The 14,682-nt window shown below is 41.9% G+C and overlaps 1 protein-coding gene across 5 annotated transcripts in view; it reads left to right on the forward strand.

The window, feature by feature from the left end:
• ralgps2 (Ral GEF with PH domain and SH3 binding motif 2) overlaps positions 1 to 14,682 on the forward strand; it is an 89,457-nt gene that overhangs the window by 31,636 nt on the left and 43,139 nt on the right. For all 5 annotated transcript variants that reach the window (XM_054790490.1, XM_054790493.1, XM_054790491.1 and 2 more), the window contains 4 exons: positions 9,300 to 9,383; positions 11,249 to 11,338; positions 11,422 to 11,514; positions 11,878 to 12,004. In XM_054790490.1, coding sequence (XP_054646465.1) covers positions 9,300 to 9,383; positions 11,249 to 11,338; positions 11,422 to 11,514; positions 11,878 to 12,004 — 394 coding nt within the window. The remainder of the gene's footprint in view (positions 1 to 9,299; positions 9,384 to 11,248; positions 11,339 to 11,421; positions 11,515 to 11,877; positions 12,005 to 14,682) is intronic.

Here is a 14,682-nt window from a genome sequence, read left to right on the forward strand (position 1 = left end):
AATAGTAGGCTATAGTTAAGTACGAAACAGCGATCATTTATTAATGAATGTTTGAAAAAACACAGTAGTAAGGGAGCGATGTTCGAGCCGCAATATAGCGAGGGACAACGGTAGAATCGATTGTGTTGCAACTGAGGCAAAATAAAGTGTACTACTTGACAGCAACCAGTAGAGGTGCTGTGCAATAACACCCCCTATTCTGCATTGTTGACTTTAAGATTGAAGAAACTGCGAGATCTGAAAGGACAAGTAAAGCCACGGGGAACATTGTTAATTAAGAAAAATCATACTGACTATTTACAGACCCTTTCCAAAAAATTAGAATGTCATGGAAAAGTTGTTTAATTTCTATAATTCCATTCAAAAAGTTAAACTTTCATAGATTATAGATTCAGGGCCCACAATTTAAACGATTTCAAGTGTTTATTTGTTTATTTTTACGAAATTTGGGCTTCCAGCTCATAAAACCCAGGAAAAACAGGAATTCAAAAAATTAGAATACTGTGAAGAAATAACCATTTACTTCTCAGTTTTTGCAGAAAAAAAGAAAGAAATTAGGATCACATCAAATCAATCAAAATATGGTACTTTCAAAACGATATGTCAATCTTCAATACTTGGTTGGGAATCTCTTTGCCTTAATCACTGCCTCGATGCCACGTGGCATTGAAGCAATCAGCCTGTGGCATTGAAGCAATCAGCCTGTGGCATTGCCTGGGAGTTACGGAAGCCCAGATTTCCTTGATGCTTGCTGTCAGCTCTTCTTTGTTGTTGGGTCTGGTGCCCCTCATTTTCCTCTTGAGAATACCCCATAGATTCTCAGTGGGGTTTAGGTCCGGTGAGTTGGCTGGCCAGTCAAGCACTGTGATGGCATGGGCATCAAACCAGGTTTTGGTGCTTCTGGCGGTATGGGCAGGGGCCAGGTCCTGCTGGAAGATGAAATCTGCATCTCCATACAGATCCTCAGCAGAAGGAATCATGAAGTCCTCCAAAACATTCTGGTAGACTGTTGCAGTGACCTTGGATTTAAGAAAGCAGAGTTTACCAACACCTGCACCGGACTGTGGATATTTCACACTGGACCTCAGGCAGCTTGGGTTCTGTTCCTCACCCGTCTTCCTCCAAACCCTTGGACCGTGATTCCCAAATGAAAGGCACACTTTACTTTCATCGGAAAAGAGGACCTTGGACCACTGGCCAACAGTCCAGTCCTTCTTCTCCTTGGCCCAGTGGAGACGCTTCCTACGTTGGCTCAGGTTCACAAGTGGCTTGACCCGAGGAACCCGACAGTTGTAGCCCATCTCCCGGATGCGTCTGAATGTGGTGGTTTTTGAAGCTGTGACTCCCGCCTCATTCCTCTCTTTCTGGATCTCTGCCAGATTCTTGAATCTTCCCTGTTTGATAATCTGCTGAAGCCCACGGTCATCTGTTTTGCTGGTGCATCTTCTCCTGCCACATTTTGCCCTTCCTCTAGACTTTCCATTGATATGCTTGGACACAGCACTCTGTGAACAACCAGCCTCCTTAGCTATGAACTTTTGTGGCTTACCCATCCTATGGAGGGTATCAATGATGGTCTTCTGGCCAGTTGTCATGTCTGCAGTCTTCCCCATATTGAACCGAAATGAGACAATTGAACCAAACTGAAGCAATTTAATGACACCTGGGGAAGCCTGTGCAGGTGATTTGAGGTTAGTAGATGATTAGTGTGTGACACTCAGTTTAAAACATTCATGCCCTGCAAAATTTGGGCTGATTTCTTCACAGTATTCAAATTTTTTGAATTCCTGTTTTCGTGGGTTTAATGAGCTAGAAGCCCAAATTATGTAAAAATATACAAATAAATACTTGAAATCGTTTAAATTGTGGGCCCTGAATCTATAATCTATGAAAGTTAAACTTTTTGAATGGAATTATGGAAATTAAACAACTTTTCCATGACATTCAATTTTTTTGGAAAGGGTCTGTATTTACAAAGCCCATGAAAGTAGCGAAGAAGTGAGCCATCTCTTTTACTACAGCACCAGTCAAAAATTGTAACCGGTACGGTTTACCCGTCATCCATCAATAAATAATGGTGTATGCGGGGTCCAGTTTGAGTACAGCACCACGTGATGATAACTCTGCATGTTTACTTCTCTCCGGCGGGCTGTAAAAATGACAAGGTACATCACAAAGGGGTAAAAAGTCAACACAAGGCTTGAAGTTAAATATTTTTCCTCTCCTCTGACTCCATGAAATAGCGATTTGCTAATGTGTTTTCACAAAGTCACTCTGAACTCCAGGCTGAATTGAAATGACTGACTGCAGTAACGCTTGGCTGGCTTGCATGTCTTAAATTGAAAAGCTCTACGGAGCTACTTTCCTCTACCGAGAGGCCATTTTCATACTTGAGACACATTCTTACAATAAGTTTCCCCTGTCACATTTTTGAAAGTTAATCATCTCCAGCTGGCAGAAGTGAAATATTAGGTGATAGAGATGGTGCTGAGGTTTGCCCCGTAAGTCAGTCATGACATCAGCCCTGTGACTTATGTGGTGGAGTCATTTCTTAGTTCTTGGGAAGTACAGCGATCAGATAGCATTTTATGTCCTGCTGAAAAAGCTCACATCACACGTCCGCACTCCGCTGCGGGAATCCTGTGGACATGCGAGAGGAGTGGCCATGATGTCGATGGAAGGTTATGTTTGCAATGCAAAGACAGGCCATTCCCTCCTGCAGAGTTAATAGTTTCTGGTGTTGAGACCAAGTCAAACAGTGTCTCTTGTAATTTACAGCATTCAGATGTTGATATACAGTATTTAACAATGAATGATTTTTCTGTGTGCGGCTCAAGTATGCGGCCTGTCGTAGTTTTTGACGCCTAACATGTATATCACTGCAGAAAGTAGAGTAGGATGGTAAGACATACTGTATATTAGGGCTAAGGTTATTAATGAGGGGAGGCCTTTATTTGTACAAATACAAACTAGCAAAGCTAAATTTCATTGATTTTATATCTAAACTAGTACCTGAAGTTGACTCTATGACATGTACTTGTTTTTCGTAATTGTATATAGTATCTTATAAACACACACATGCACACACACACACACACACACGTACAGTGGTGTAAAAAGTGTTTGTCCCCTTCCAGATTTCTTTTTCTTTTTCTCATGTTTGTCACACTTAAATGTTTCAGATCACACAAATTTAAATATTAGTCAATGACAACACAACTGAACGCAAAATTTTGTTTTTAAATGAAAGTTTTTATTAAGTTAGAAAAAAAATCCAAACCTACATGGCCCTGTGTGAAAAAGTGATTGCCCTCTAAACCTGATAACTGGTTGGGCCACCCTTAGCAGCAACAACTGCAATCAAGCGTTTGTGATAACTTGCAATGAGTCTCTGACAGCGCCGTGGAGGAATTTTGGCCCACTCATCTTTGCAGAATTGTTGTCATTCAGCCACATGGGATTTTTTTCTAGCACGAACCGCCTTTTTAAGGTCATGCCACAGCATCTCAATAGATTTCAGGTCAGGACTTTGGTTAGGCCACAGCAAAGTCTTCATTTAGTTTTTCTTCAGTCATTCAAGATTCAAGAGTTTTATTGTCATATGCACAGTAAAACAAGTAGTTCTGCTATGCAATTAAATTCTTGTTCTCTTCATTCTCCCAAAAAAGAAAGAAAACAAGAAAATTAATAAGAACATAAGAAACATTAATACCAATAAATTAAGCAACAACAACAGAAGAGACATGAATACCAATGAATGAATGAATAAATAATTAGAGTTATAAGTGTGTGCATGTGTTGCGTGCGGCGTGTGCGAGTGCTTCGTTGAGAAGCCTGATAGCCTGTGGGTAAAAGCTGTTAACCAGTCTTGTGGTCCTGGACTTCAAACTCCTGTAGCGTCTGCCTGACGATAGGAGTGTGGCTAATGAGTGTTGTGGATGTGTGCTGTCCTTGATGAGGTTGTTTGTTCTTCGTAGGACGCGCCCAGTGCTCACAATTCTTGAGCTGGATGTGCGATTGTGGACTCTGACTGACTTGGGCCTGCCTGTGAGAAAGTTAAACACCCAGTTACAGAGGGAGGGTGACAGGTCAAGTGTGAGGAGCTTATTTTTGAGTTTGTGGGGGATGACCGTATTAAATGCAGAGCTTTAGTCTATAAATAGCATTCTGACATATATGTCCTGGCCCCGTAGGTGTGAAAGGGCTGTGTGGATGGCAGTGTTGACTGCATCATCAGTAGACCGGTTCTGGCGGTATGCAAACTGTAGAGGGTCCACAATGGCCGGGATGCTCTTTTTGATGTGAGTCATGACTATACTTTCAAAGCACTTCATTACAATAGGAGTGAGTGTTATAGGGCAATAGTCATTTAAGCAGGTCATGTTGCTCTTCTTGGGTACGGGTACTATGGTGGTGGACTTAAAGCAGGTCGGTATAGATGCTTGTGCAAGCGAAAGGTTAAATATGTCAGCAAGCACATCAGCTAGCTCTGATTAGCAAACCCGAAGTGCACGGCCTGAGATGTTGTCTGGGCCTGCTGATTTTCGTGGGTTTATTTTGTTGTGCACCCTGTACACATCTGCTGATGTCACCATGAGAGGTGAGTCCTGTGTGCCCAAGCCCAGCCACCCTCTCTGCTCATCGGGAGTTTGGGTGTCAAAGCGTGCGTAGAACTCATTCAGCTCGTCTGGAAGTGTTTACAGAGGTGGACTGTTGTGTTTTTGATCATTGTCCTGCTGCAGAACCCAAATTGGGTTTCATTTAATCACAGCAAGTCTTCCAGGTCCTGAAGCAGCAAAACAGCCCCAAACCATCACACTACAACCCCCATATTTTACTGTTGGTACAATGTCCTTTTTCTGAAATGCGGTGTTACTTTTACGACAGATATAATGGGACACACACCTTCCAGAATACTTGATTACTAAAATATTTGATAGCTGCAGCCCTAATTGGAAACCCTGGCCATTATTCTTTCTTATAGACCACACACTCAGCGATTACAGGAGACTGCGGTAAATTGAATAGAGGATTCAGAGCATTCATGGTAGCAATAATTAGATCAATTTCAGCAACTGGAAAAGGGTGCAGTGCCAATTTCACATGAGAACATGCTTAGCGTAATTTTACTGCTCTTGACAAGTGATCAGTGCAGTGGTTAGTGGTAGTAAAAGAGCTCATGGAAAAGTCATTCACTCCACTGTTCTGCACAGAAAGCTAATGTTGCCTGCAGATCCAGCCAGAGCCTGCACTTTAGAGGCAGCAGTGTGTTATACGGCTGCCCTTATCCTTGTCGTAATTCTCTTTTACACTGCCGTGTAGGGTTTTCTTTTTATCACAACAGGAGGGAACGAGTGAGCCTGTTGACCCGCGGCACTAAATTTGACAAAATCCGGCAATCAGTCAAGGGTTTCGCTGCAGGGTCTTGTGAACATCATCAGCAATCCCTGTTTTCCTTCCTGTCATTTACTGTAAATTAATCCCAGTAATCTCTTTGTCTCACGCTGCAAAATGTGCTTGTTCAATCAGTTCCCCACCTTGTCTTACTTTTTTTCCATCCTCCCTCCTCCATTCTTATCCTGGCATGTGGCCTTTTCTTTCTTCATATTCCCAGGGACCCCGACACTGCAAGTTTCCATTTACAATGTAGACAAAAGGAAAATGAACCACTGTGGTATCACTCATGAGGTCACCCCAATCTGTGGCTAAACTGCAGCTGGTTATCTTATTCAGCACAAACCGCTCTTTATATGATACTTCTTATGACGTACTTGTAACACAAATTATCATTTGCTTTTGGATTGAAAAGTTGAGAAAAACTGAGGCTGTAATATGAAAACACTGGACAAATACGCTGTCAATGCTAATGTGTAAGTCTGTGTTATCTTTATTTATGTCTAAGTTGGGTTATTTTCTATTATTATGTCTACTATATTGGGTAATACAAGTGTAAAGGTTACTATAGGGATGTTTCATGTCTAGAGCGCTCTAATAATGGTTTAAAAAATTTATTTAGAAGGTCAAAGAGGTTTTCTGTGCTCTAACTACTACAAATTATTCAGTTTATTAATATTGAATCCTACATCGCAGAAATTCATTATCGCGGTCGGGTCTGTAACCAGTTAAGCGCAACAAACGAGGGACAACTGTATACATATTCTGATATATAAGTCACGCCTGACTATAAGACGTAAGACCAGCCAAACTTTGAAAAAATTGTAAATTGTAGTTGGTAAAGTAAGACTGCTTGACATTTGTAGTGCCCCATATAGGTTGTTGCCAAAATGCTTTGAAAAACTCACTAGCATATGTGTAATACAGATATTCTCAAAGCTTTATGATCATTAAACAAATGGTCAGTGACTTATGGACAATTAGTTGCAAAGGCTGCTTGATGGCGGCCATGTTTTTCAACCAATCTTGCTCATAGTTTACACACTTGCTTGTCAGTCCCCTAAAGATGTGTACCAAATGTCATAATGATTCGGCTAACCACCCTAAAGTTGCAGTGGGGGTACAGTGGAAACGCATTTGAGTTGTGTGAGAAATTTCAAGTCATTCCAACTTACGGGTGTTAACAAAAGCGTATATTTGTCATAAAAATAATAGCACAGGCAGCATAGCAGTGGGACATGATTTGCCGTAATGGCATTCTTTTGTGTGCAGGGGTTCAGGAGTAGAAGAGTTAGCTAAACACAAACAAGTACATACAGTCTTAGTAAGTGCTTCTTCATCTGTCGTTGACATAATTTTTCCTTGACATGCCTCATTTACTTTAACTTTTATGTCCCCAGCTGTGTTGCCATGGGCAGCGGGACATGGGCAACAGGACCTGGCCTTCAAGAAAGTGCTGCAATGTGTAGCAATGACACACTGTCTGTAGTTCAGGCTTTTTTTCTGCAGCCTTCAAAAACCAGCCAGTTGTCTCGTCAACGTCCTCTGCAGGACATGGTGTCTGGTGTCAGATGTATTTTTTGTTTAAATGTCAGGGAAAAAAAGTCCGCCTCCAGGTCCATTTTTGGCTTGGTTGGATGGAAAGATGGAATCTTGCTCACCTGACAGGTCCAGGTGGACCACAATTGAAGGCTCAGCATAATTTGTCGAGGTCTTGCGGTCTTAAAAGGCTCGGTCGAGTGATCAGTTGGTTGTCAAGAGCTGTCGGACAGGAAAAAACTCACCCATCTCCTGCCAACTGTAGAGAGCGCTTTTGTTCGTCACTCCATGGCGCCGAAGGAGAGAATGATTGACATGGCTATTGGAGAAGGGAAGCACTTATTTGAAAAGGCAAAGATATTAAATCAACAATTGGCTCCTACTTGCTAATCCAGCCACATCCTGCCTATGAGTCTCTGGGGTCTCTACGCAAGGCTGGTGATGATCCCATAAGGGCTTCCACATCCTTGTTTTGGCACTACCACGTTTTGCCCTTACCTCCTCACCCGTGTCTGCTTTTACCATTTGTATCGTAGATTACTTCCCTTTGCAAGGTGAGGTTCAATTGTGGTAAATTTCTGGGAGTTGTGTTACTGGAAGATGTTGCTTCTAGACCCAGGGTTACACAGGGAGGAAATTGTGTGTGTGTGTGTGTTGGTGGTAGTGGGCAGTTGCATCCCTGATTCAGCAGATCATGTTCATAAGGAGGAGAACCCCCCCACTGTTACGTAAACATCCTTGGCCTCTGGACGGACGGAGGAGGCATGTTTGTTTAGTCTTTACCCCATCACCTTGACAGAATGCATCCTGCTCCTCTAAAGTGATGATTCTGTGCCCAAACTACTAAAATCCCAGCCTGTTCTTCTAAAAAAAAAAAATAAAAAAAAATGCTGAAACATTTAGGTCTGAAACGGTACCCTTACACACAGGCACCATCCCGCCTCTGTTTGAAAAAGATCTTAAAATCATTTTTGGTATTGAGGTAAGAACATACGGTACTTTCTGGACTAATTCCCTCAGGAGTTTATGGCTATGTTCACAGTGCAGGTCAATTCTGATTTTTTTTGCTCATATGTGACCTGTATGTGAACAGCACAATTCCGATTTTTTTCAAATGTGACTCAGGCCTCATTCGTATGTGGATATAAATGCCATATGTATGCGATGCGACTGTAATATGAACGGTCAGGTCACATATATCCGACCTATACGTCATCGAAAGGCTTGCATTGCCGCGCTTACCGAGACTTTAAAGGTACTCACTGATGTAGGCATCAGTGAGTGGTTTATCGTGCTAGACTTGAATAAAGGTACTCACCGATTTAGTCAAAAGTTGTTCTTGTCATCCGAAAATTATCTCTAAAAGGTGAAGCAGCTCTCGGCAATGTCTCACCACTCCATCCACACGCGCCTTGGAACAGATGTGGCAGCAAGTTGCCTACGAACTGCCACAGCCAAAATTCTTGGCTTCTTTATTGTTAATCTCCTACACGGAATCATTGTGACCCCAAGATCCTACCATTTGTTGCAATTCTTAAACAGTGAGCTTTGGAGCATTTTTTTGGAGCATCATTTTCTTAGTCAATTAATCTGAAGCTTGTTGTTTCAATTAATGGAGGAATAGGTTAGGCCACAGATACACCAAATTAATATGAAGCAAACACCTACAGTTACAGTAGTGGTTGGGTCCGCAACATATCCGAAACGATGCAAAAATGCCCATCACGGTTTTCCACAGTCAAAGCTGATATGTGTGAATATCTTGTTTTGGCTAAAACACAACAACAATAGGTCTATTTTCATGGATGACTAAGGAAATTAAAAAGTATTCACACATGAGAGGCTGAAATCAGAGGATATTTACATATTTTAATAAAAAAACGATTAATCAATTACCAAAATTGTTTTTGATTAATTGGGTAATCGATTAACCATCGATTAATTGTTGCAGCTCTATTTCTAACATATAACTTCACTTCACCACTTAATACGTGCATCGCCTTTTTGTCATGTCTCCAAAAAGTGCGTACAAAGGTGCCACACTGGTGCGCACATTCTCACGTCAGGTTGTGTTTTTATACTGTAGATCACATGCTTTTGCAACAGCATATGCAACTTTTCGGCCCCGGCCCTGTTTTGTGCGTACGCAAGCTTGATAGATGAGACCCCTGGGCTCCACTGATTCCTGCTGTAGTTTGACTGAATTTTTTGCTGCCATTCATCTACATCTCTGTCTCCCTCTACTCCCTCTAAGTGACCTCTGAGAAGACATTTGGTTTAAAAAAATTGCTGCATTTCCCTCATTTTGTGCGTGTGTGTGTGTGTGTGTGTGTGTGTGTGTGTGCGCGCGCGCGTGTGTCTTTCAGGAGCTGTCAAGCTGTGGTTGGAATAAGAAGGAGAAGCACAGCTCCGCGCCCAATGTTGTGGCCTTCACTCGCAGGTTCAACCAGGTGAGAGCACCACACAGTGCACGCTTGTGTCATCGGTGAGTTTGCACCTCATTTTTACACCCAGTCCTCCTTTGCTATCCTCCAACTTTGTTTCCCAGACATGGTGGTTTCTGAAGCCATCCTCATTATGTTCCCGGTCATCTCCGTCCTGCTCATAAGTCACAGCATAGATCACAAATAGTCTACAAAGTCAATGCAGCATGTACTGTATGAGAAGGTATTCTGGATTGTGTGTGTGACGTCCCTATGAAGTTATCAACCGGAAGTTGTGGGTAATGATAAAAAGCGCCTCTTTTATCTCTTTCTATCAGGCTTCTTTAAGGTTCGCCAGTGTAAATAGATGAGATGATCCACCAAGAATGTGTTGCTGTGGAAACTCCTTTTTTTGTTTGCGTAGCAGATCCCAAACAGTGATTCGAGATGTCAGGCACTCAAACCCAGCCTCCAAGGAGAGCCAAGGAAAATTATCTTGTTGGATAATGGGACTTGGGCTGTTGGAGTCCTATATTCCTCGTCCTTCACTTGTGGCTTTGTTGGCACTGTCCGCTCCAGAAGGAGCAGAGGGTGGGATCCCAACCAGACAACTAAGCAAGCAGCTCAGATAATAATTTATAGCCCATGTTGATGTAGGCACAGCGATGTGACTTAATCGGTGATCATGGACTCAAACACTGATGCATAGCGTACATCCTGTAATAATAGATTCCACTCATTAATGGATAAGCAGATATGTGACACTGTCAATCACATTGCAGATTTCAGCAAATTCTAGGTCATTCTGAATACGCTGCTTTCCACCATGAATTGGGTTGATCATCGGCTGTGTATCATCTTCCGGGTTTTTAGAAGCTTTGTTAATTACTTGCAAGAGGAGCAACTGCATGAATAAAATGACACGTCTTTAATGCGCACACGACTGTAGTCATGGGTGAGTGAGCATGGATTTTGGCGTTTGGTTCATTTTGAGTCGTTATTTCTATTACAAAAAGTTCCGGTAATTAAGAAGTTACATGGAGCAATGGCATTACAGTTCTATGACTTGTGTGTGTGTTTGTGCATGCAATCGCACCGTGCCCTGGCCCACGTCTTCCAATCGTGCCAGAGGAGGCGAAGTGTACCAAACTTGAGCGCAGATCAGTAGAAGGAAAACAAACCGGGGTCAAATGCCCGTAGGCGGCTTTCTTTGGAGCTACAATACCTGCATAGATTGGAGGTTGTGGTTTCGGGGGAAAATGTAGGCAATGCCAGCTCCACATCTGTGCTCATCACACAGGAAGCAGCTCACGTCCTTGGTGGAATGCTGAATGAGTAAATCAGTCACACTGTTGAAAGAGAGGAGAACAAACGACAGTCCAGAATTTGAATTAGAATTTGCCTCGATTTGTAAATGAAGGTGCTCAGTCTGCCTGATTGGTACACATGGATGTGCGCCTTGCGCCTCTGAGCCCAATGTTGTCCAAGACAACTTCCCCTTAAATTACCTCCTCTTCCTAACTTCTGTCTTTCCATTGTTTGTGTCTGACACAAACCTGAATGCTGATTATGACTTGCATGCATTTTGCTTTTGGAACCTCCAGATGTTTCTTTTTTTTTTAAGCGTTTGTCGTCAAGAGCTTAGAGCATGGCCTCGTTAGCAGGCTGCCACATTTAAGCTCCAGTCTGGAGTCGTCATGGCTGTCTGCAAGCCTTGGCCCTGCACAGATTTTTAACAAGGCAGAACTCTTTAAGTGTGCAAGATAAGAACTTTGAAGAATGTCACGCATGCAGGGTAACATCAGTTTTACATTGTCGTCACTTCTCTGGGTCTGCTTTTGCTCACTTCTACCAGAACTTCAGTTTGTGTTTTTTGTTTTTGTCCAATCCAGACTACTTTCTGGGTGGTTCGGGAGATCCTCCACTCGCAGACGTTAAAGATAAGAGCTGAGGTGCTGAGTCTTTACATACGCACCGCCAAGGTACACCCTTTATAAATATGACCGTAAACTCCAAGTGAACAGTTGCATTGAAGGAAGTAATATCTTTGTGTGTTTTCTCGTAGAAATTGTGCGAAATGAATAACCTCCACGCAGTCATGGCTGTTGTGTCTGGCTTACAAAGCGCTCCCATCTTCAGGCTGACCAAAACATGGGCGGTGAGTATTGTTTGTCCAACACTGAAACAGAGCCAAGTTTACTAGCCCAGAGCTCTCTTTAATTGGGGAGCATCTTAAAAGGACACACAAACAAAGGCTAGTAAAGACTAAAAGAGGACAACAGGGGTCGGGAATTAAACCCAGACGATTCTGAATGTCAGATTCTTTTTTTTTTTTTGTTTTGTCTGCATCTCTGTATTTTTTTATATAGGAACTGACATCACATCACATTGTCTGTTATAGTGATCTTTATGAAATGTTACTTAACAGCACGGTGCAGCATGACTCTTTTCTCCAACAAGCAATTAGTCTGACCTTAAAAACTCTGTTTCTAATTATTTTCACCACCTTTTGCCTTTTTAGTTACTAAGTCGGAAAGACAAGGCGACGTTTGACCGGCTCGACTTCCTGATGTCCAAAGAAGACAATTACAAACGTCTGCGAGACTACATAAGCAGCCAGAGCATGGTGTCCTGTATACCGTACTTAGGTAAAACAAACACACACACACACACACACACACACACACACACACACACACACACACACACACACATCCCCTTACATAAACCTTTACCCAATTTAACACCAACCCATAAAGATAAGAACTACGAGAGATTGAGGTCTTCAGTGTGTATACAAAGTATTTCCTGTTTAATGAACACAAAAAAGTAAGTACACAACATATACATCACTTGAATACCACTTGTTTTAAGTTTAAGACTTAGGGGAGCAATGGTGGAAATCATGTCAATACAGTTTTAGAAATGCCTCAAGTTATCACCCTCATAAAAGCTTTATTGCCATACAAGTATAAAGAGAGGCTGACGTAATAAAAGTGGAACAATCATCCCTCGCTATATCACGGTTTGAACATCGCTCCGTCAAGGTTTTTCACAAAGAATTAATTAATAAATGATTGCTGTATTGCAATTCCAAACGGCCTATTATTAGTATTAAAAGATACGCAAATTGTACTTATTCATGGCCTAAATTAAGCATTTTTAAGCATAAAAATGGCTAAGTGAACGAACTAAATTAACTAAAATACAAATACAACGCAGAAGAAGCATTGTAATTTTGTCTGTATTATTCTTCATTGGACACCAGGTTTCAGGGTTTGGTGAGACAAGGGCCAGACAAGACAAGCATTATACAGTACAGGTTACAGGACAGGCTTGTGATGTTCAACTGCGCTAACGTCACTTGGGAAACGCCCCCTTGTGATGAGCTCTGACCAAAATGTCAGTTTGGGGCATACTAAAATATAATTTTTACTAATTTAACATTCACTTTCAAAACAATGAACAACGTAGAACATAATTACACACAATATTGAACATATTTAAGCAAAGTTAAAAAATCATGTCAGTGACCCTTTAAATTAAGGATCACTGAATTAAGAACAATAATAACAACATAATAATCGTAATAGTAACACAGACTACTGTTGGGGCCATAACCCACAACAAGCTAAAACTCAACTCTGAACCTCCAACGTAACTGAGTGAGCATCAGCTTCATTATTGCATTAAGCAAACAGACCTTTTGTAATGTTGCAGTAAGTTCCATTTCCTATTCTATGGTTGTAGCATTCCATCCGTTTGCCATCATATGTAGCTTTCTGTGGTGGCATCACAAAAAAAGCCAGAGGAAAAAACAAAACACATGCTTGGACTTAATCCATTAAATGCTCACTGAGCTGACGTTTCAGGAGATTTGCTGACATGATGGTTTGACTTTTGAGGTCTATTTTAACAGAAAATATTCTTGCTGAACCAGATTTGGGGGGGCAACCAAAACATTTGGGGGTCCTCTGTTGTATGAAACTCCTGTATGAAACTAAAACAGGGTGTGTGTGTGTGTGTGTGTGTGTGTGTGTGTATGTGCGCGCGCGCTTGTGTGTGTGTGTGTAATTCTCTTGCTTCATTATGTCATTCATCTCCTCATTCAGTCTCATTTTATCTCCCTTTCCTGTGCAGAATATTCGTTTGGCTCGCTGTTGTAAAACACCAATGTTCCTCTCGGCTAGAACAAAGCTATAAATCAGACAGAAATTGAGGGATAGCTGTCTTTCCCGAAATATTTACACCCTTCCTTGAGTTGGCGCCAAGTTGACATCACACGCATCCTTCATGACTTGAGCAAGGAAAGCTTGTCTCTGTGTGTTTTATTGCTGTACTGTTTGTTCTACTTTTTCCTTGGCAGATTATTTTCCCCCTGCTTGACCCATAATGTAGCTACTGAAATGCAGACATAGAAAGCTCCTTTCCTGCCAGCATTTTTTTCCTCATTTGGTTTCATTTGCATGGTGCATGCTTTGCTGATAGCAAGTCTGAAGGATAGATCTTGCACGTCTACTTAGTTAAGCTTTTTCTACAGTGATGCATTTGTACTAAAGTGATGCGTGAGGGACTCTAAAGTCCTGACCTGCCATTAGGCTGGGCCGACACAGACGCCTCCTGTCTGTGCTAGCCACAGTGCCACTCTGTTAAGGCGCTCTGATTAGCTTGTTCCTGTTCACACAAGTGAATCACACGCACACAAAGAGACTACAGAAACATAGGTTCCACTGTGATAAAACACACCCCCTTAAAGACGTTGTTAATATTGGGTCTGAACTGAACTAATTCAGTGTTCTGCTCCATACTGTATGAGTGCATTTGCAAGAGCTAGCCTTCATCAGTTTCTGTTTTCTGGGCCCTTCTGGCCACTTTGTTTGAAGAGTCAGGTGTCAAGCCAACAACTGTCTGTCTGCTACTTTTATGCAGTGTTTAACAGCTTTGCAGCTGCTGCTTGCAAAGTTAGACAAAGGCCCAGTCTGGCTTCCACCATCAGTCTGGCACAATGTTTGCATCAGACAGCTCATATCTGCTCTGACCACATTCAGACAGGGAACAATAATGACTCAACTTTTACTGTACATGAGGTATTTATTAGAAGGGAAGAACTGGGGTGTTTTCTGTGGAAGGAACATTCTCCTTCTTGGTCTTTACATCACCTTTATGTTATTATCACATACCTTAGATCAGGGATCACTAACCGAGTCCGGACCCAGACACAGCAATACGGACTGGGACCTTCAGTCACTAAAGTATTTTAAGCTTTGATGCGGCGCTTCTATTTTGACAGGCACATCTTTTTTAGACTTTACAGTACTCAGCTCAG

The sequence above is a fragment of the Dunckerocampus dactyliophorus genome, chromosome 10 (genome assembly GCF_027744805.1).
Source record: "Dunckerocampus dactyliophorus isolate RoL2022-P2 chromosome 10, RoL_Ddac_1.1, whole genome shotgun sequence".
In the NCBI taxonomy this organism is placed as follows: Eukaryota; Metazoa; Chordata; class Actinopteri; order Syngnathiformes; family Syngnathidae; genus Dunckerocampus; species Dunckerocampus dactyliophorus.